The 20,757-nt window shown below is 47.4% G+C and overlaps 1 protein-coding gene across 2 annotated transcripts; it reads left to right on the plus strand.

Annotated features, from left to right (window-relative positions):
- Positions 1–7,975: 7,975 nt before the first annotated feature.
- Positions 7,976–14,935, plus strand: IL37 (interleukin 37). Of its 2 annotated transcripts, XM_019969694.1 has the most exons (4): positions 7,976–8,057; positions 13,430–13,549; positions 14,156–14,295; positions 14,723–14,935. In XM_019969694.1, the coding sequence occupies exons 1-4, from the start codon at positions 7,976–7,978 to the stop codon at positions 14,933–14,935; spliced, it is 555 nt and encodes a 184-aa protein (XP_019825253.1). The 2 variants fall into 2 exon arrangements, with proteins under 2 accessions (XP_019825253.1, XP_019825254.1); XM_019969695.1 differs by lacking the exon at positions 13,430–13,549.
- Positions 14,936–20,757: the final 5,822 nt, after the last annotated feature.

The raw sequence follows: 20,757 nt of genomic DNA on the forward strand, positions 1-20,757 counted from the left end.
TTCCTGGTGTGTGAACACGTCTACACCAGGAGGGTGATGCACTCCAACTCCATGGGAATGGAAGCTCCTGAACTCGGGACCCTCCCAGACCTCACCCTATGTATCTCTTTATCTGGCTGCTTATCTGTATCCTTTATCACATATTTAATTTTTTTTTAACTTTTACATTGGATTAGAGCTGATTAACCATGTGGTGATAGTTTCATATGAACAGTGAAGGGACTCAGCCATGCATATACATGTGTCCATTCTCCCCTAAAATCCCCTCCCATCCAGGTTGCCACATAACACTGAGCAGAGTTTCCTGTGTTATACAGTAAGACCTTGTTAATTATCCATTTAAAATATAGCAGTGTGTACATGTTCATCCCAAACTCCCTAACTATTCTTTCCCTCCATCCTTCTCCCTGGCAACCTTAAGTTTGTTCTCTAAGTCTGTTTCTGTTTTGTAATTAAGCTCATTAGTATCATTTCTTTTTAGATTCCACATATAAGGGATATCATATGTGTGTGACATATGACACACACTGTGTGACTTAACTTCACTCAGTTGACAATCTCCAGGTATGATATCCGGTAATAAGCTCGTAAATGTAAGTATGCTTTTGAATTGTGGTGCTGGGGAAGACTCTTGAGAGTCCCTTGGACTGTAAGGAGAACAAACTATTCAATCCTAAAGAAAATCAACCTGAATATTCACTGGAAGGGCTGATATCCTGATATACTGGAAGTAGCTGAAACTCCACTACTTTGGCCACCTGATGTGAAGAGCCGACTCATTGGAAAAGACCCTGATGCTGCAAAGATTGAAGGCAAAAGGAGAAGTGGGCAGCAGAGGATGAGATGGGTAGATAGCATCACCGACTCAATGGACATGAGTTTGAGCAAACTCCAGGAGACAGTGAAGGACAGAGGAGCCTGGAGTGCTGCAGTCCATGGAGTTGCAAAGAGTTGGACACGACTTAGTGAATGAACAACAACAACAACAACAACAAATGTGTTTCCCTGAGTTCTGTGAGCCACTCTAACAAATTAATCAAACCGAATCCAAGGAGGTGGTCTTGGGAACCACTGATTTATAGCCAGGCTGAACAGAAGTGGTGGGTGAGGGGGTACCTACAACTTGTGATTGGTGTCTGAAGTGTAGTGGGAGCATCTTGTAGGACTGAGCTCGTAACCTGTGGAGTCTCATGCTATCTTGGGGAGATAGTGTTAGAATTGAATTGAATTGTGGTACACCTAGCGTGTGTGGCAGAGAATTGCTTGGTGGATGTGTGTGTGTTAATAACCCTCTGCCACTGTAACTGGATCTTAGAATCATTACAGAAAACTTCCATATTTAGCTTTACTTCTTTATCATTTTGTATACAATTCCTTTGTCAGATATAATAATATCCATCTTGCCTCCTCAGAGGTCAGATAAGATATTGAGCAGGAAGTGCTCTGCAAATGGGGGTGGATAATTCTATGTCATTCATTAAAGGCATAAAGGTCCTTCCTGTTGTGGTCACAGAAGCTGCCTGTTCCTCCCTGCCTTTTACAACCAGCATAGTGGAACCATCTGGGCTATCTGTGTCGGCTGCCATGAGTCAATAAGAGGGCTTTTTGTTTGTCTTTTCTCACCACGTCATTGCAATTTGTGACACACAGCCATACATAACATGTGTTTTCGGTTGTGACATTGGCCTGGGAGGCCAAGAAGCATTGTGATGTGGGTTTCCGTGATTTTGCAACAGTGGTGTCTCTCTGGTCTTATTACTACAGCTTCTGTTAACACACATTCATGGAAATGAAATGTCTGGCAAAATACCTTGAAGATATTCCCCCCTTCTTCATGACCCTGACTTCTCATAAGTATAATGGTTTTTTGGTTTCCTTATCTTAAAAGCATTTTAAGGCTCAGTGAGAAAATATGGAAACAACACAGTGGGGAAAAACATTTCCGTTACTTTCAAGTCCTCTTTGTTTTCTCACATAGGGTGTAATTTCTGGGCTTTTTAAAAGTTCTTTTCTGTCCCGATTTGCATGATTGTAAACTCTGGACCTGAAAGTATTTGGATTTGGCTTGTAAATCTTCAGAGAGAAGACTGCAGAGTCGGGGAGCGGTCCCCAACACCTTCTGGATACATTAATTCCTACAGAGTTGTCCTTGCAATCACAGTGGAGAATCACTGAAGATATTTCACACAGCCAAACACAGGGAGTGGGGTTGCCCCAGGATGCTACTGACCAGGGCTCTTGGCCTCCTTAATCAATAGATATTGACTAGAAGCCAGACAAGAAATTCAGGCAAGTCTTTACTGAGGCCCCTGCTTCAACAGAGGGCAGTGAAAACAGGTTTCCTTGCTGAGTTGCTCCCTAAGAAGGGTGGGCTGGTTCCTTACCTGGGGTGAAGGTAGGGGTGTGTCCAGAGGTAAGACCAAAGGGTGACTTCAGTGCTTTGCCTGCCCCTGAGGAGGTGTTGTGTGCAGGGGGCATATGCAGGGCCCTGTTTTTCTCCTGGCTCTTCAAAAGTGGGGCAGCAGACACAGGTTTGATCCCTCTGTTGGCAAGATCCCCTGGAAGAGGGCATGGCAACTCACTCTAGTATTCTTGTCTGGAGAATCCCATGGACAGGGAAGCCTGGCGGGCTACAGTCCATGGGGGTTGCAAAATAGTTGGACACAACTTAGTGACTATACAACAACAGTAGTTGATTTACAATATTATGCTCATTTATACTGTACGGCAAAGTGATGAGTTATATGTATATGTATTCTTTTTCATATTTTTTCCATTATGATTTATACCAGGATATTGAATATAGTTCCCTGTGCTATAGGACTTTGTTTATCCCTCCTATGTCATCCTTGGCTTCTGCCTTCTGGCTTATCTCCCAGTTCAGCCCTTCTCTGCCCAAATGTGGCTTTCACACTGTGTGAAAGAGAGCATTATAAAAGGAAAATTTGAAGGAATTCCCTCTTGCTTAAGGACCCCAAACCCAAGGGCATTGTGTGGCATCTGTGCTCAGCTTGTTCTGTGCAAGTTATGTGACCTCATCTCCAGCCAACCTGATGCCAAGGTCCAGCCACACAGAAGGGCTGGCCATGCCCAGAGCAGAACAGCTTCTTCTGTGCCCCTGGACCTTGCCTTTGCCACTTTCTCTGCTGAAAATGCCCTTCTCTCCTGTTCCCCTTGCCTGGCACTTCCTGTACTGTGAGCATCCTGGGAGCAAAGGCAATCGTGGACCAATTCCTAGTGTACCTTCAGTACCCAGTTTAGCACCTGAAGGAAAAAAAGAAAGTGAAAGCGTTAGTCGCTCAGTCGTGTATGACCCTTTGCAACTCCATGGACTGTAGCCACCAGGCTCCTCTGTCCATGGGATTTTCCAGGCAGGAATACTGGAGTGGGTTGCCATGCCCTCCTCCAGGGGATCTTCCCGGACCAGGGATCAATCCCATGTCTCTTATGTCTCCCACATTGGCAGGCGGGTTCTACATCACTAGCGTCACTATATATGATGATGTTACCTTAAATTTTCATTTTCTCTCCACAAATGAAAAGCTAGGAGTTTCCCCCATGTTCTCAAAGTTTATTCTGATGACCTATATACTCAGCCACCCCTCACTGCACTATGTCAGTCTGTGTCACCTGTCCCCATACCCGTCACCCCCTCTCACAAGGTCTCTTCAGTGACAAGAAGGCAGTCAGAGTCTGAGACAGCTCTGAGCCTCTGGGACCCTGTCGGGGAGAGGGTGTGATCAGGGCTTCATGGGGTCAGTAGGACTTCAGTGTGTGGTCTTGGGTAAGGGACCTCACGTTTCTGAAATGTGCTTGCAAAGAGTTGGACACGACTTAGTGGCTAAAAACAATGATGACAGTACTCCTGAACAGATCTACCAGGGAACAGGAGGAGGTAAATCTGCTAAAAGTTACTGCTTTTTACAGATTTTATGAAATCTAAGAGATGGATGAAGTAAACAAGGCAGGGTTCAATAGTAATGTGTGGGGAAATTATCTGACTTCAATTAACAAGTCTTTCACCCCTTTATACAATGGTATTGAAAACTATTAAAAATATAAACCTAATTAAAAAAATCAAACATCTGAACTGAGTACCTTTATTAGATATTTACTTCTAGATTGAAAAATATATATCGTAGGTAAATATTAACCTCTGAATCTATACTCATCATTAAGAGTAAACCAAAAATACTAAAATATGAAATGAAAGACATAAATATATTGCTACAAGTTTATTATAGTCTCAAAAAGAAAAGAATATTCATAGACTATTGTGAAGGAAGGAAATGGATCAACATACAGTTTACTTCCAGTGTTAACTCAATAATAGATTTTTATAATAGGTTTCTATTTTAGAAAGTACCTATGTTTTCATAATTACTAAAAACACTCCAATAAAACACAGTTTTTTAAAAAAGGAAGTTCCTTGAGGATGCTTTGCATGTCATCACTGAAGAAAAGAGGACAGAGAAGATGTGGAGGGAGGTGTCAGTGGCATCCGGGAGTGCATCGGAAGGACAGATGAAAGAAGAACATATTTCTCTGAAATGTGGGTGCCCCAGCAATCACTTCTGAATATTCATTGGAAGGACTGATGCAATACTTTGGCCACCTGATGCGAAGAGCCGACTCATTAGAAAAGACCCTGATGCTGGGAAAGATTGAAGGTGGGAGGAGAAGGGGATGACAGAGGATGAGATATGGGTGGCATTACTGACTCAATGGACATAAATTTGAGCAAGCTCTGGGAGATGGTGAAGGACAGGGAAGCCCGGTGTGATACAGCCCATAGGGTCACAAAGAGTCAGACACAACTGAGTTACTGAACAACAACAACACCTGCCTGAACACCATGAGGATGGGGACTTTCCTGCACCTCCCAGCTTGTCTTCCCAACCTGTGTCTCGTCTTTCCTTCCATTTACAACTCTTTCCTACATCACTGTTGTCAGACTAGGTGGGCACCCATACAGTTTATCTCAAGCACTGTGAAATGTGTTGAATGGATGTACCATGATCCTTGGCAATGTGGTACTACCCACAGGAATTCCTTTATACCTTTGGTATGAAAGATGGCAGGCAATGAATGATGAACTAATAACCTCAGATGCCATCAATGACTAGCTGGAGAGATGCTGCATTTGCATATAGGCTTCCAAACTGATTACTCAAAGTGAGGATCACGCCTGGTCCCTCCAGAGTATAAGACAACAGTGCTCCAGGGGCCCAAAACAGAGCCACAGACTTCGGGGTTCCCTGACCCAGGTAAGTGGTCCCTTTGTTGTTTATTCGCTCAGTCATGCCCAAGTCTTTGCGACCTCGTGGATTGTAGCCCGCTGGGCTCCTTTGTCCATGGGATTTCCCAGGCAAGAATACTGGAGTGGGTTGCCATTTCCTTCTCTAGGGGATCTTCCCAACCCAGGGACTGAACCTCTATCTCCTGCATTGGCAGGCGGATTCTTTACCACCAAGCCTCTAGGAAGCCCACGTGGTCCTTACCCCTGGCTTGAGGAACCACCTGATATAGATGGAGGAGCCCAGCAGCAACTGGTGTCTGCCTTGCTATTTCCCTAACAGAAGCCCGCCCCTCCATGGAGTTCCTGAATTTCTAAATATTCTGTCTGAGACCTGCCCAGACCACCTTGCTTTCAGCCCCCAAAGCAGCTGGAAGCCTTTTAGGAGGGCTACCAATAAGCAGACATTGCTCCAGGGCCCGGCAATCCCTGAGCTTAGGAAACCTGCAAACTCAGATAATGCCAGCCTCTTCTCTGAAGGCTGAGAAGACTCATTCCAGAGTCTGGAAAGTGCTGGTCTTCAGAAAGATATTTTGGAACCCAATATTTTGAGCGATCTGAGCTGGAGAGATGACTGTCAATGGCTGAATGCACTGCCTCTTTAGGAAGCTCTGTGGAAGCCACCTGCATTTACCTTGACATAGGTGGCAAATTCCATAAACAGCTCACAGGGACATCCCTAGGTCCTCCAGCCTGTGGGCATCCTTCGGGTCACTAGCAGCATCTTCGTATATTTGGATACCTACATTTTTATCTTTTGTTCTGATGTCCTCCTGTGAATGCCAATTTTTCTGCCTTCTCAAGTGCCACCAATCCTCTGTGTCCCTTGATTTGTCCCTCAAACTGCAAAGGCAGGTGTGCTTTGTGAATTCAGGGGATGCAAACAATGAACTACTGAGGATCAAATAGTAGATATCTGTGCCCTTAAAGACCCATCAGTTCTCCGCACCCCCCAGAACTGCCCGGTGGTCATCCTCTCCTTTGCTCACTGTCCTACTGACAAGCCCTGGAGCTCTTCCTAGTCATTTTTACTTATTATAAAACCATCTAGGTTCTCTTTGTCTTTTTCCTAAGCCTTTTTCCAAGGATTGGGTTTTCACACAAAACTTCCATCTCTGCAACCTTAAAAGTGGTGTCAGCCTTGACATGTCACCTACCTTCAGTTTTTTCGTCTGTAAATTGGGAATAAACAATTCTTGCCCCACTTCCCTCACTGTGTTGCCCTGAACTCATGTTGGGGAATGGGCTTTGTGAATTGGGTGAGAGGTGATATGTACCACTGGAAAGTATTTGAAAGCTTCTCTCCTCCAAGCTTGTCCTGTGAGGGGATTCTGAGTCAGCCCTGCCCCAAGACATCAGGAGTTGAGCTCCTTGGGATCTCTGGAGGCTCTGTTTTCCATGACAAGAGGCTGCAAAGAAATGGCCTTTCTTTGCTGACTAGACTCTACCAGGGGGTTGGCAAAGTTTTTCTATGAAGATTGGGACAGTAAGCAGTAGAGGCTTTCTTTGACTCTCTTTCAATGACTTATCTCTGCTGTTGCAGCCAGAGAACAGCCATAGAAAACACGTAAACACAGACATGATTGTGTTCCAATAAAACTTTATTTAAAACCAGGTGGTAGGACAGATTTGGCCTGTGGGCTGTCTTTCTCCAGTCCCAGGATTAGAAAAATATACTCCCAACTTTTTATTTTGTATTGGGGTATAGCTTATTAACTAACAATGATGTCATAGTTTCAGGCGAACAGCGAAGGGACTGAGCCATACACACACATGCATCCATTATCCCCCAAACTCCCCTCCCATCCAAGTTGCCCCATGAGCAGAATTCTCTGTCCTGTATAGTAGGTCCTTGTTGGTTATCCATTTGAAATATAACAGTGTGTGCATGTCTATCCCAGACTCCCTAACTATCACTTCTTTCCATCCTTCCCTCTCCGCAACCGCAAGTTCATTCTCTAACTAAGTCTGTGAGTCTCTTTCTGCTTTGTAAATAGCTTCATTTGTATCACTTCTCTTTAGATTCCATATATAAGTGATGTCATATGATACTGCTCCTTGTCTGTCTGACTTAACTTCACTCAGTATGACAATCTCTAGATCCATCCATGTTGTTGTAAATGGCATTATTTCATTCTTTCTAGTGAGTGGACAATATTTCATTGTATATACACACCATATCTTCTTTATCCATTCCTCTGTTGATGGACATTTAGGTTGCTTCCATATCCTCACTACTGTACACTTATTCAGTGAACGTCGGGGTGCATGTATCCTTTTGGATCATGTTTTTATCTGGATATACACCCAGTAGTGGGATTTGGGGTCATGTGGTAGCTCTATTTTTAGTTTTGAAAGGAAACTCCATACTGTAGAACAATATACTTTGAATTTTCTGTGTCATTTTGCTAAAAGGTTGTCAAGATCATAAAAATGATATATTTCAAAAACATCGCTTTGGAGGGCAAACATCAAAGAAGGATGGCCCAGGCCTGGGAGGACCTCCTGGATGCCGCAAACGTTTCCAGGCAGAGAGCAAGGCCTGAAGCCTGATGGACACTTACAGGCATTCAGCAAGGTCTTCTGGGGTCAGAAGATGCCATTACCAGTTTTCTTCCTGTCCACTCAGGTCCTGCCCTTCATCCCAGCCTCCTGTTGAGTCATTTCCTCACACTGAAAATGTCTGTTTTGGAGGAGAACCCAGGTATGAAAATGGACTGTGAAGACTGGGAAAGAGATGAACCTCAGTGCTCCTCAGAAGGTAAGATTCTTATTTAAGAAATCCACACCAGGGCCAAAGTGTAACTCCTAAAGAGGGACCTTATGAGGTGCTGGGCCCAGACCCAGCTTCTCCCTGTTGACCTTGCCTGGTATGTGAGTTTTGAGAACTTCCTTGGAAAACGAATTAGACAAGAGAAATCCTTGAAGGGGGAATGAGGCTTTGTCCCATATGTCCAGGTGCACCAGATGGTAGCTAAATCTTCACCCAAAGATTTGGGGTGCAAAGTCCTGATTCAACACTTGGATTTTTTTTTTTTTTTAATTATTTATTTTTGGCTGTACTGGGTCTTCATTACTGCATGGGCTTTTCTCTAGCTGCAGTGAGCAGGGGCTACTCTGTAGTTGTGGTGCATGGTCTTCTCATTGCAGTGGCTTCTCTTGTTGCACAGCACAGGCTCTAGGGCTCTTGGGCTTCAGTAGTTGCAGCACTTGGTCTCGGTAGTTGTGGTACATGGGCTTAGTTGCTCTGCAGCATGGGGGATCTTCCCAGCCTAGTGATTGAACCCATGTCTCCCATACTGGTGGGCAGGGCTGTCAGGGAAGCCCCACCACCTGAATGGTTTTGAATCCTCCAAAGACATCTTTTTCCTCCCCACCGGCCCAGGCAGAGGAGAAACCCATGTGATGGAAGGGGTTCTCTGAGTCTGGGCTGGAAAACGGACCCTAGCTCAGGGCTTCTGAGTACCTGCTGGAGGAAGGCACTTGGATAGCGGCTCCACAGGAACAAGAAGGGGAGGCTTTTGACCCAAATGACTGTCTAATGCACAGACCGTGGACGGAGAGGTCTGTAACACACCAGAAACCAAATCCTGGAGTTTTCAACCCACACACAGTGTTCAGAGTTGCAAAACGAAGAATCAGGATGTTGGTCTGGTGGATGTGGACCTGCTAACAGTGACAACAGAGCAGTTTGGCACCAGCCCTGCTCCTGTGACACGGGTGATGTGGAGGCCACCCTGCCCATTCTGTCCCCAAGACAGTGAGGAGCAAACACTGGAAGGCACAGACACCAGATACCATAGTCTCCGAATGCCAGGGAGCTTCAGACTGTGACCTCGAGACCACATCCTGGCTCTGCCTCTGTCTGTTGCTGCACAAGAGGTGAAGGCATGCCTCCTGTTCCCCACACAGAACTGGAGAGGCTTCTGTCTGAGCCACTTCTCCCCACAGCCTTCCCCTCCCACTTCTCGGAAGCCTAGACTGTTAGAGCTGGAGGGACGGATGGGAGGATGATGGTCAAAGTGGAGGGAGGCAGAGCTGTCTCAGATGGCAGAGGAGCAGCAAAGCAAAGATGGGGTAACACCTTCACACCAGAGCACAGGGTTCGGTTTTTCGTCTTCTGGAGAAGGAAATGGCAGCCCACTCCAGTATTCTTGCCTGCAGAATCCTGTGGATGGAGGAGCCAGGTGGGCTGCTGTCTATAGGGTCGCCCAGAGTAGGACACGACTGAAGCGACTTAGCAGCAGCAGCAGCAGTTCTATGTGTTCTCAGTGTGCAAGAGTTGTATGGTTTATGACCAGACACTTTATTCAGGAATTTCTCAAATGATGTTTCATGAAAGAAAATCCTCCAGATGATTCTCAGAGTAATGTGGGCAAGTTATATTATCTCCACTGGAAGAATGCAGTGCATGTGTTTCTAATAAGTATGGGCTCTAGGAAGTTCTGCACTCAGAAACTATCTCCTTTTTTAAAAAATTGTTTATTTTTGGCTGGGCTGGGTCTTCGTTGCTGCGTGCAGGTTTTCTCCAGTTGCAGCAAGCAGGGGCTACTCTTCGTTGCAGTGTGTGGGGTTCTCACTGCGGTGGCTTCTCTTGTTGCAGAGCACGGGCTTTAGAGCATATGGGCTTCAGTAGTTGTGGTGCAAGTGCTTAGCTGCTCTGGACATGGAATCTTCCTGGACCAGGGATCGAATCCATGTCCCCTGCCCTGGCAGGCAGATTCTTATCCACAGCACCATACCAGAAGCCCCCCAACCACTGAAACTAATCTTCACCTCTACCATTTTAGACCAAGGAAGCTATTTATAACGTCATCACTATTTCTCTGCTTCAGTGTTTCTCAAAACACATGCAAAAGAAGTAAGATGGTCCTGAAAATTTCAATTGCCTGTGCTAACCTCCCTGTCTCTGATCCCAGACTCAGTCAGAGATGACTTGGAGCCAGTCCCCAGCCTCACCTCCATGAGTGCTGCCCATGCAGGTAAGGCCCCTGGGTGAACTGATGAGTGTGGTAAATGGTGAGGGTGTGGATGGAGGATGAGCTGCTGGGCTCTCAGGGGAGTGGGAGAATCAGAGACTGGGGGCACCTCAGGTGCTGGGATGGAGCTGAGGCTTTATTTTCATAGAAGCAAGTCTCAGGAGGGCTGATAACATGTATGGTGTTGATGTATGGCAGAAACCAAGACAATATTGTAAAGCAATTATTTTCCATTAAAAATAAATAAATTTACAAAAAAAAGAAAGATGAGCCCAAGTTGGTTTCTGAGGTGCAGGTAATATGCAGCAGCTGAAGGGCACAAGAGAAGAAAGGTTTTGAGCCTGATAGTCCCTCTGATCATGGCCAGGAGCCTGGAAACTCTGAAGTCCTTTCTCACTGTGTTTATGAAAATCAGAGACATGGCCAGCAGGGGGCACCCTGGAACCCACACCCCTGAAGGCCATGGTGGCTCGGCTAAGCTAAAACCCTTCTCACAAGCTACCCTGTGAACCTCCCATAACCCCATGAGGAAATGGTTAACATCACCAATTCCATGGGCAGAAACTGAGGAACAGTGGCAGGTTACCTGTGCCAGGTGACACAAACAGAAGTGACACGTGCTGGAATCTAAAGGTTCTACATGACCTTCCCAGGTGGCACTAGTGGTAAAGAATCTGAGTGCCAGTGCAGGAGACACAGATTCGACCCCTGGGTTGGGAAGATCCCCTGGAGGAGGGCATGGCAACTCCAGTATTCTTGCCTGGGAAATCCTATGGAGAGAGGAGCCTGGTGGGCGACAGTCCATGCAGTCGCAAAGAGTCCGACACTACTAAGTGACTTTCATTTCACTTTTCAGTTTTTTCATAATGTGAGAAACACAAGTTAAGAGGATTCTACCCAAGCTTTGGTGTGAGATGATGGGGGCCCAAGGGAGGGTATGATAGGAGGGAAACAGAAGGAAAAGAAGACTAAATTTAGGAAATACTAAAAAGGTTCGAAAAAATAAAGCCCAGTATTAATGCTAGGAATGCAACTTATATAGTATGTCTGGGTCTCACCCTGGACCAGTTGAATCAGAATCTCAGGGGGCTGGGGCTTGGACATCTATGGTCTTAAAAGATCACCCACCAGGTGATTTCTGCTGTATAGCCAAGACTGAAACACTGCCTTAGACAGTGACACTCAAAGCCTGGTCCTCAGACCATGAGCATTAACAGCCCTGAAAGGCTGAGTCTGTAGGTTTGGTTAACATTTGACACATTGCAAGGCTGAGAGTTAATCTAGTTTAATGATTCTGAATCAACATGCACCCAAACCATGAACTCAGAATGTCCAGGGCCCAGAAATGCTGCCTAGGACATTCTAACCTGAGCAGAGCTGAGAAGCACAGATCTCATCTGCCCCTACACCACTACAGAGCTCCTTAGGGTCTTGCCTGGGCCAGTCATTTTTTTGATCAAATGTCCATGATTTGGGGGGCTCTAGGCCAGGGCTGAGGATGGTGGGTGAATCAGGCAGGGGAATTGCTCCCAGGGGGCTTACAATGATGCAGGGAAATGGGCAAGGACACCAATACCTATACTTCAGGAATGGGTACAAAGAGCTGTGTGGTCCAGAGAGGAAGTGGGCCCCACAGAGGGGCTTAGGAGGGCTTCCTGGAGGAGGTGGCAGGAGAGCCAGCAGGAGCCCTCCCCACTCACGGGCAGAAGGAGACCAGAAGGGCATTCCAAGCTGAGACCAGTCAGGGGCCTCGTGCTGATTGCAGAGGATGAGAACGAGACTTCAGATTTCATTTCTGGTTATAATTGCCTAGGGTGGATAATTATATTACACGGTCACCTGGTTTGGTGGCTACTGTGTTATCACCCTGGACATTTCACAGCCACCTGTCACTGATGGTTGCTGGCCCACGTGTGGGCTCCTGCCCTTAATCCTACAAGGGAAAGCTGGGCCACCTGCTCTGTCCAAGGCCCAGTAGGGAAGACTCCTTGTGTGGCTGTACCTCTAGGCAGGAATGGCCCAAATGTGTCTCTAGGAGCTAGGCCCTGGGAAGTCCCCTGGTATTCTTGTGTCAGGTCCTGACTGTTCAGGGAGGTTCCTCCAAGGCCAGGCACAAACCCTGTAGCTTCTTGTGGGAACCCGGCAATGCCAGCTCAATCTTGTATGAAGCTGTGCTCCTGGGCGCTTCCTACTTCCACATCTCACCTCCTGCTCTGCCACTGTCCGTGCATCGACTAGTAGGGGTTTGTCCCAGCCCAGGCAGTGCTGGTGGTGTGATGCCCACAGTGAGAGGATGCAGGAAAGAGGATTAAGAAGAGTAATGATTCACTAGTACTGAGTGATTTCTGAAGCTGATACCTGGCTAACTCTTATTCATCTCATTAAGCATTTTAATTCTCTCAAGACCCCAGGTAGGCACTGTTACTACCACTTCCCCTCATTTCACATATGAAGAAGTTGTGGTTTAGAGAGATTTAGTAACTTCTAAGTCCTAAAGTATGTCTTCCCTGGTGGCTCAATGGTAAACAACCCACCTGCCAATGCAGGAGGTGTGAGTTCCTTCCCTGGGTCGGGAAGATCCCCCAGTAAAGAAAATGGCAACCCACTCCAGTGTTCTTGCCTGGGAATTCCCTGGACAGAGGAGCCTGGAGGTCTACAGTCCATGGGATGGCAAAGAGTCAGACACTACTTAACAACTAAACAAGTCCTAAAATAGTAAGCGGCAGATCTTGGATTTGAACCCATGTCTCAGAATCAGAGCCCAGATGCTTACATACATGCTAAGTTGCTTGTTTGGAGCAAGGCAGACAGCCTGGGATGGGAGAAATCTTCAGGAGGCTGTGATGGCCAAGTTCACAGGCAGGGTGGGGGGCCAGGACCATCGACCAAGGGCTAGGTGGCTCAGATGGTAAAGAGTCTGCCTGCAGTGCAGCAGACCTGGGTTTGATCCCAGGGTTGGAGGATCCCCTGGAGAAGGGAATGGCAATCTACTCCAGTATTTTTGCTTGGAGAATTCCATGGACAGAGGAGCCTGGTGGGCTACAGTCCATGGGGTCGCAAAGAGTTGGACACGACTGAGGGACACACACAGGGACAGAAGATCGAATTTTTTGTGCTTAGTGTGAAATGTTACTATCTGGTTAATTTGATCTAGGTCCAAGAGTGAAGGCCAACGGCCCAGAGAAATTCACCATCCATGACGGGGATCAAAAAGTTTTGGTCCTGGACTCCAAGACCCTCAGAGCAGTTCCGGATAAGACTTACATACTCCCAGGTGACTCTCAGGGGTGTCGTGTTTTCCGTCCCTGCAGTCAGGGGACGGCCTTCCTGTGAGGGGCTCAGCTCAGGCTGCATCACTCCTGCAGCTCCAGATGGTGGAGGGGAGCAGGGTGAAAGGGTCCAGGAACCACTAGGATTGCTAGGAATTAGATGGCAAGTCTGTAATGATGACTAGACTTGAGGGATGTCTTTCTGGGAGGTTTCTCCTTCTGAAAGAAAGACCCAGGCTGTGGAAGAAGGGGCAAATTGACCAGAGTGAATGAGGGGGTCTTTGACCAAGAATAAAGGGCTTCCCTGGCTTCCCTGGTGGCTCAGATGGTAGAGAATCTGCCTGCAATGCATGAGACCTGGGTTTGATCCCTGACTCAGAAAGATACCCTAGAGACAGGATTGGCATCCCACTGCAGTATTCTTGCCTGGAAAATCCCATGGACAGAGGAGCCTGGTGGGCTACAATCCATGGGGTCACAAGGAGTCGGACACAACTGAGCCACTAACAGACATGAAGGGAAAGGTTGTTCACATCTTGCCCAAAACCTCAGAAGACAAGAGGGCCTCTTCCTTATGCCAAAGACTAACCCATTCCTCTATCATTTTCCAGAAATCTTCTTTGTATTAGCCTCCCGTGTGAAGTCAGCTTATGAGAACAAAGGAAGCCCCATTTTTCTGGCCGTCTCAAAAGGCCAGCTGTGTCTCTGCTGTGACACAAACAAAGGACACAAGCCATCCCTGCAGCTGAAGGTGAGGGTTTCAACCAGTTTCCTTTGCCCTCGGCCACCCAAGTGGAAAGTCAAAGTCCTTAATGCCTCTCTGTGCTATGCTGTGCTCAGTTGCTTCAGTCGTGCCTGACTCTTTGTGACCCCATGCACTGTAGCCTGCCAGGGTCCTCCGTCCACAGGATTCTCCAGGCAAGGATCTGGAGTGGGTTGCTATGCCCTTTTCCAGGGGATCTTTCCAACTCACAGATCAAACCTGTGTCTCTTGTGTCTCCTGCATGGCAGGCAGATTCTTTACCCAGATGCTCCACAAATTCTAATTTTGTCTAATATAACAGGAGCATCCATCTGCCTGAGAGTATTGAGTGGGAGGATTTACTGCAAGAGCACACACGCTGAGTTTTCTCCATCCCAAAGCCTGTACTGTCTAATTCATCTCTCTTACCTCCTAGAAGAAGAAACTTTCCAAACTGGCTGCCCAGAAGAAAGGGAAATATCTGCCCTTCATCTTTTATCGGAATAAAGTCGGCTCTCGGAATACCTTAGAGTCGGCTGCCCACCCTGGATGGTTTGTCTGCACCTTCCCCAATCCTGGGAAACCAGTCGGAATGACAAAAAGTCACGGAAGAAGGAAACACACTGAGTTTTCATTTCGGCGCATCTAAAAAGCTGAAATGAGCCCCTGTGAAGTCAGTGAATAAGAAACAGCCCCATCAGATGCCTTCCTGCCCTTTCTTCCCTAACTGTGTACCAATGGCAGAAGAACATGGGAGCTACTCATTAACCTCTTTTCGTTTCTTAATAGTGTTATAGCCATGCGTTCCGGGAAACAAACTCACTCAGAAGGACAATGCAGATAGTGCAGGCAGTTTATTACACCAGGGGGCCCAAGGCAGAGTCTCCTTTTAGCTAAGGACCCCGACCAGTTTTGGGGAAAGCCTTATATACCCTAAGTGTACGTGCACAAACCCACCTCCCCAAATTCCCTGACAATCAAAGCTAACCCAGTGATTCATATGCCTTAAGCCTAGATAGTTAACAGTGGACAGTTATCAATAGGCCTGTGGTCATACCCCAATAAACATAATAGAATGCATGATTCTATTTGGTTACACAGATAATTAGGGTATTCTTTTAGTGACGGAGAGCCCCGGGGGCCTGGTTTTCCAGTTGGTATGTCATTTCCATAGTTACTGGGCATATAGCTCAAAGTCCACAGTCCGGCCCAAGATGGAGTCCTGCTTTCAAGATAGAACCTGTTCTGTTTCCTCCTTCATTCCCTCCTCTTGATGCTCTTAACTCATAGTATGAGCATCATTCATAGGGATATATTGCACCCTGGCTCTCCAACCACCAATTTGGGAGAACGACACCAATCTTTGGGTTACAAAGTTCATAATACGTTGTAAAATGCAGGGTCCACAAAGCAGAACCATCAAGGCAACTATAACGATGTTCCACAAATCACCCTTCACCCAAGATAGTGCCGAGAGGCAGCATTAACCTGTGAGTAGGCAGTGCAGCTCTAAGATTCTGTTCTGCATAGGGAAGAGAGGTGGGGAACCAAGAAATATTTTCAAATTAGCTCTTCCAGTTTATCATGGCCTAGGTGGTATGCTTGGTGTGTTTGGCTTACCACAGTGGGTGCCAGCTCCTCGGGTACCAATCATTTTCCACTTGGCAATTCCCACCACCCCTTTTCAGTCTTCATGCCCCTTCCACTTTGGCTAGTTGATTTTGGGCTTCAGTGTATTTTGGAGACTCCAGTGTTAGCTCAGGCATCTCTGATAATACAAGAGCTTTAGTAGGGGCTTCACTTGTCACCCCCAAGCCCTCGTCTGCTTGTTTAGCGGTTTTATCTGCCAGTCTGTTTCCCCGAGCCTGGGGGGTATCCTTTTTTGACGTCCTTAGCAGTGTATGACTGCAACCCTTTTTGGGTCCCAGACAGCATCTAATAGGGTCAGAATTTCTTTTTTATTTTTAATGTCCTTTCTGCTGGCTGTCAGAAGACCTCTCTATATAAAGCCCCATGTACATGTAAAGTAGCAAAAACATACCTGGAGTCTGTGTAAATGTTTGTCTTCTTACCTTTTGACAGCTGGAGGGCCCACTGAGCAGACCAGTGTGATGGCAGAGAGCTAGCCTCACCGATGGTTTCTTCCATGACTACTGCATATCCCGACAGTTGTTGTCCTTGTTTCATCAGGCTGGTGCCATTGGTGTACAGGACCCAGTGTGGGTCCGGGATTGGCTGGTCTTTCAAGTCAGGTCTGCTGGCATATTCCTTTGCAATCATGTGAGGGCCCACCTTCTCCCACAGGAAGGAGAGTGGCTGGATTCAGGGCCTGACAAGGCTCAATAGTAACATGGGGGTTCTCACATAACAGTCCCTGGTATTGAGTAATCCGGGATGTCGACAGCCACTTATGGGGGTCCCTTCACAGGAGAGTGTTGACCTCATGCAGGACTTTTACAATCAAATCTTGGCCCAAAGTCAGCTTGGTTGTCTCCTGGACCAGTAAGGCAACCACAGCAACTACCCGTAAGCATCCCGGGCACCCAGTGGCAACATTGCCCAGCTGATTTGAGAGATAAGCCACGGGTCTGTCCCACGTCCCCATAGTCTGGAACAACACTCCCATGGCCACTTTGTCCTTTTCAGTCGCGTAAAGAGTAAATGGCTTAGCAAGGTCTGGCAGGCCCAAGGCGGGTGCTGACCTAATTGTACTGGGTTTGAGTTCTATTACCTCTGGGACTTGTTTTGCAAGCCTGGGAGGGTTGTCTTCCGCCCCAACCTCAGGGAATTATTGAGTTAACTCTCTCTCTCTCTCTCCCTCCGTTGACTGTTTAGCCCATCTGGTTTCCCTTCTGGGAGATCGTGCCACCTCCATTCATCTTGAGGGGTTACCGAGAGGAAGAGTAAATAAATGGTTGAGCCCACTCAAAAAAGTGGGTCTTTTGTGGTGGGGAATGGTCACTTATGCCCCCAATTTAGACAACAAGTCTCTTCCCAACATAGGTACTGGGCATTCAGAGATGTATAAAAATTCATGAGTCATTTGGTGTCCCCCCATCTGACATTTTCGGGGTAGGCCTTTGAAACACAAAGCCTGCATTTATCACCATCTGAGACCCAGCAGCCTCTGGATCTATTGGCATATAAAGTATACAGGCCTCGCACAGTCTTTCATAGAACTTAGAGGGTGATTCGCTTTCCCTTTGAATCACTTTGGAGGATTTTGCCCTACTTATGGGTTTTGGGGCCCCCCTCTTGAGACCTTGTAAAATAGCTGTCCAATATCTCTCCAGGTGGCCCCTCCCTTCCTCTGTGTTACAGTCCCAATAGGGCCTCTCATGGGGGTGGCTAGTTCTGTCCACCGCTGCAGGTTTGCAGCACCCTCAGGTGCCATTTCTCGTAACCATTTTCTGGCCTCAGTTAGAATCCTGTGTCAGTCCTCAGTGCTGAAGAGGGAGTCTAGAAGTTGGATTATGTCATCCCATGTAGGGCAGTGGGTTCGAAAAATAGTCTCCATTAGCTTAATCTGGTAATAATAGGCTATGGGGGGCTGATGGTAGTGGCCGTCTGCCCCCTGAACCGGAGGCTGCTGTAACTCTCTGAGGGGCATTTGTAGCAGGGCCCTTTCCTCTGGCTCCTTAGCAGAACGCAGCCTCTGATTCTGGTGTCTCCTTTCCCTTTCCTGTCAGTACTCACCAGGAGAGGTGGGTACAGCTTGGGCAGTTTAGCTGGGGCCAGATCCTGGAAGTGTTGGCCAAAGGCTTATGCCACCAGGATCAGAGCCTGCCGAGGTGGTGGCTCTATGACCTCCAGGAGAGCTGGCAGAGGAGCAGCAGCTGCTGCAGGAACTTCACCTGGTCTTGGATCGGGCATTAAGGCGGCCTCTGGTCCTGGTGGAGCACTGGGCAGCGGGCACGTCATTATCCCGTATGGGGGAGGGCTGGGTCATCCTCGTCCAAATCCTGTCAGATCCCAGAGGGAGAAGGGGGATCGGAATCTCTTCACCTGCCAGTCAGCATGGCCGAACCAGAACACCATGTGATCCAAGACTGCTGCTGCTGCTAAGTCGCTTCAGTCATGTCCGACTCTGTGTGACCCCATAGACGGAAGCCCACCAGGCTCCGCCATCCCTGGGATTCTCCAGGCAAGAACACTGGAGTGGGTTGCCATTTCCTTCTCCAATGCATGAAAGTGAAAAGTGAAAGTGAAGTCGCTCAGTCGTGTCCGACTCTTAGCGACCCCATGGGCTACAGCCTACCAGGCTCCTCCATCCATGGGCTTTTCCAGGCAAGAGTACTGGAGTGGGGTGCCATTGCCTTCTCCGGATCCAAGACTATTTCTCCCTTAAAGTCCATTCTGCCTTGGAGGGCTTGATCAGGTGCGGTTGAAAACACAGATGGGTTAAATATCCCACAGCCTGCCCACATCCCAGGCCATCTCCAGAAAAGCAAATTCATATTCACTTACATATCCCCCTCCTTCTAGCCTGATAATTCCGAGGGGGTCAAGAATTTCATAGTAGACAGGACACCTCCTGGGGGAAGGTAGAATACGAGCACACAAGGACCAAGTTTCTTCTAAAAATCCCCTGGCCATTGCTTGGTAGTAATTTTCCCCAAGACGGCGTGGACACACCTCCTAAATGACCTTCACAAATTTCCTTCTTAAGCCCTAACACACTCATCAACGTGTGTACCAAGCAATCGCTGCCACCTGCCTATTCCAGGCTCCTGTGGGTCCATGCCCCTTCTAGTCCCTCCCGGGGGGGGAGGATCAGGCCCCCTCTTCCACCCTACCGGGTGGGTTCCTCCTCACCTGAGCACCCAGTTCCCCTGCTGCCGTCCACTACCTGCTAACATGAAAGGTCCGGGCGTTGAGAAGCAGAATCCTTCCAGAAAGGCGAGGTGACTTCCCCCCTCTTGAAGACTCAAGCCATAAGGCCTCGGAGTATCCCAAATGGGACTTGTCTCCTCAAAGTGAGGAGTTTCCTGGCCAGTGCACCAAATGTTGTAGCCACGCGTTCCGGGAAACAAACTCACTCAGAAGGACAATGCGGATAGTGGAGTGCAGTTTATTATACCGGCGGGCCCAAGGCAGAGTCTCCTCTTAGCCAAGGACCCCGACCAGTTTTTGGGAAAACTTTATATACCCTAAGTGCACGTGCACAAACCCACCTCCCCAAATTCCCTGACAATCAAAGTTAACCCAGTGATTCATATGCCTCAAGCCTAGGTAGTTAACAGTGGACAATTATCAATAGGCCTGTGGTCATACCCCAATAAGCATAATAGAATGTATGATTCTGTTAGGTTACACAGATAATTAGGGTATTTTTTTAGACGATGGAGAGCCCTGGGGCTCTTCCTTCCGGGGGCCTGGTTTTCCAGTTAGTATGTCGTTTCCATAGATACTAGGCATATAGCTCAAAGTCCACAGTCCGGCCCAAGATGGAGTCCAGCTTTCAAGATAGAACCTGTTCTGTTTCCTCCTTCAATAGCACTATGGGAATTTGTATCTTTAGGTAGAAGGATACAGATATAGAAGGAAGGATTGCTTCATTGTAGAGTTCTCAGATGAAACAAAGTTCTCTCTGTGCTCTGCTTACCCTGAACCCTCAGACATGTATCAGTGGTGTCATATCACATCGTCTAGCCAGGCAGAGTCTGGACTTGCCCTAGGAAGGAGCAGCTGGCCTAATCCTATGTTCCAGAGTCAGTCATTCCTACTGGGAGCTGACGGGTTTCCCAGGTGGCCAATGCAGGTTTGATCCCTGGGTTGTAAAAATCCCCTGGAGTAGGAAATGACAACCTACTCCAATATTCTTGCCTGGGAAGTCCCTGGGAAATCCCAGAGGAGCCTGGCAGGCCACAGTTAAAGGGGTCGCAAGAGTCAGACATGATTTCATGGCTAAACAACAGCAACAATGACAAGTGGGATCTGATAGGCAGTGGGGGTGGTGGTGTTGAAGTCCACGGAAGTTGTTTAGTCTGTATCTAGGGCACAGTATCATGGGGAGAAAAGCAACAGCAAGTCACCATCCAGCCAAGTGATAGGTGGAAAAGGGTGTGGTGGGTCTCAGACAAGGAGTAGAGTGACCTAAAATGTGGAAGAGACAGACACAAGGAATCTGGGTCAAGTGACAGCCAGGAGACCAGTTGAGCAACCAGCTGGTGTCTGGGAGTGAGGAACAAATTTCCAGGTAGGAAGGCCAGGGGTCTCCAAACGGAGGAAATAGGCTGCAAATGTCAGACATTTTTTCTCTCTCTCTTTAGCGGCAGGAGGAAACAAACTAGTGTTACATTTTTTCCCCCCTACTCTATACAAATTTAAAAAGAGGTTTCTCTTAAAATTCTGTGTTGCCCTAATGACAGCTGGCTCCACCTCAACTTAACTTTTCTCAAACCTTGAGCTAACCAATGCATTTTTCTTATGGAAATGATTGTCTCAAGCTATGTTAATGTGTTATGTATT

This window comes from Bos indicus, chromosome 11, assembly GCF_029378745.1.
Source record: "Bos indicus isolate NIAB-ARS_2022 breed Sahiwal x Tharparkar chromosome 11, NIAB-ARS_B.indTharparkar_mat_pri_1.0, whole genome shotgun sequence".
Taxonomy (NCBI): Eukaryota; Metazoa; Chordata; class Mammalia; order Artiodactyla; family Bovidae; genus Bos; species Bos indicus.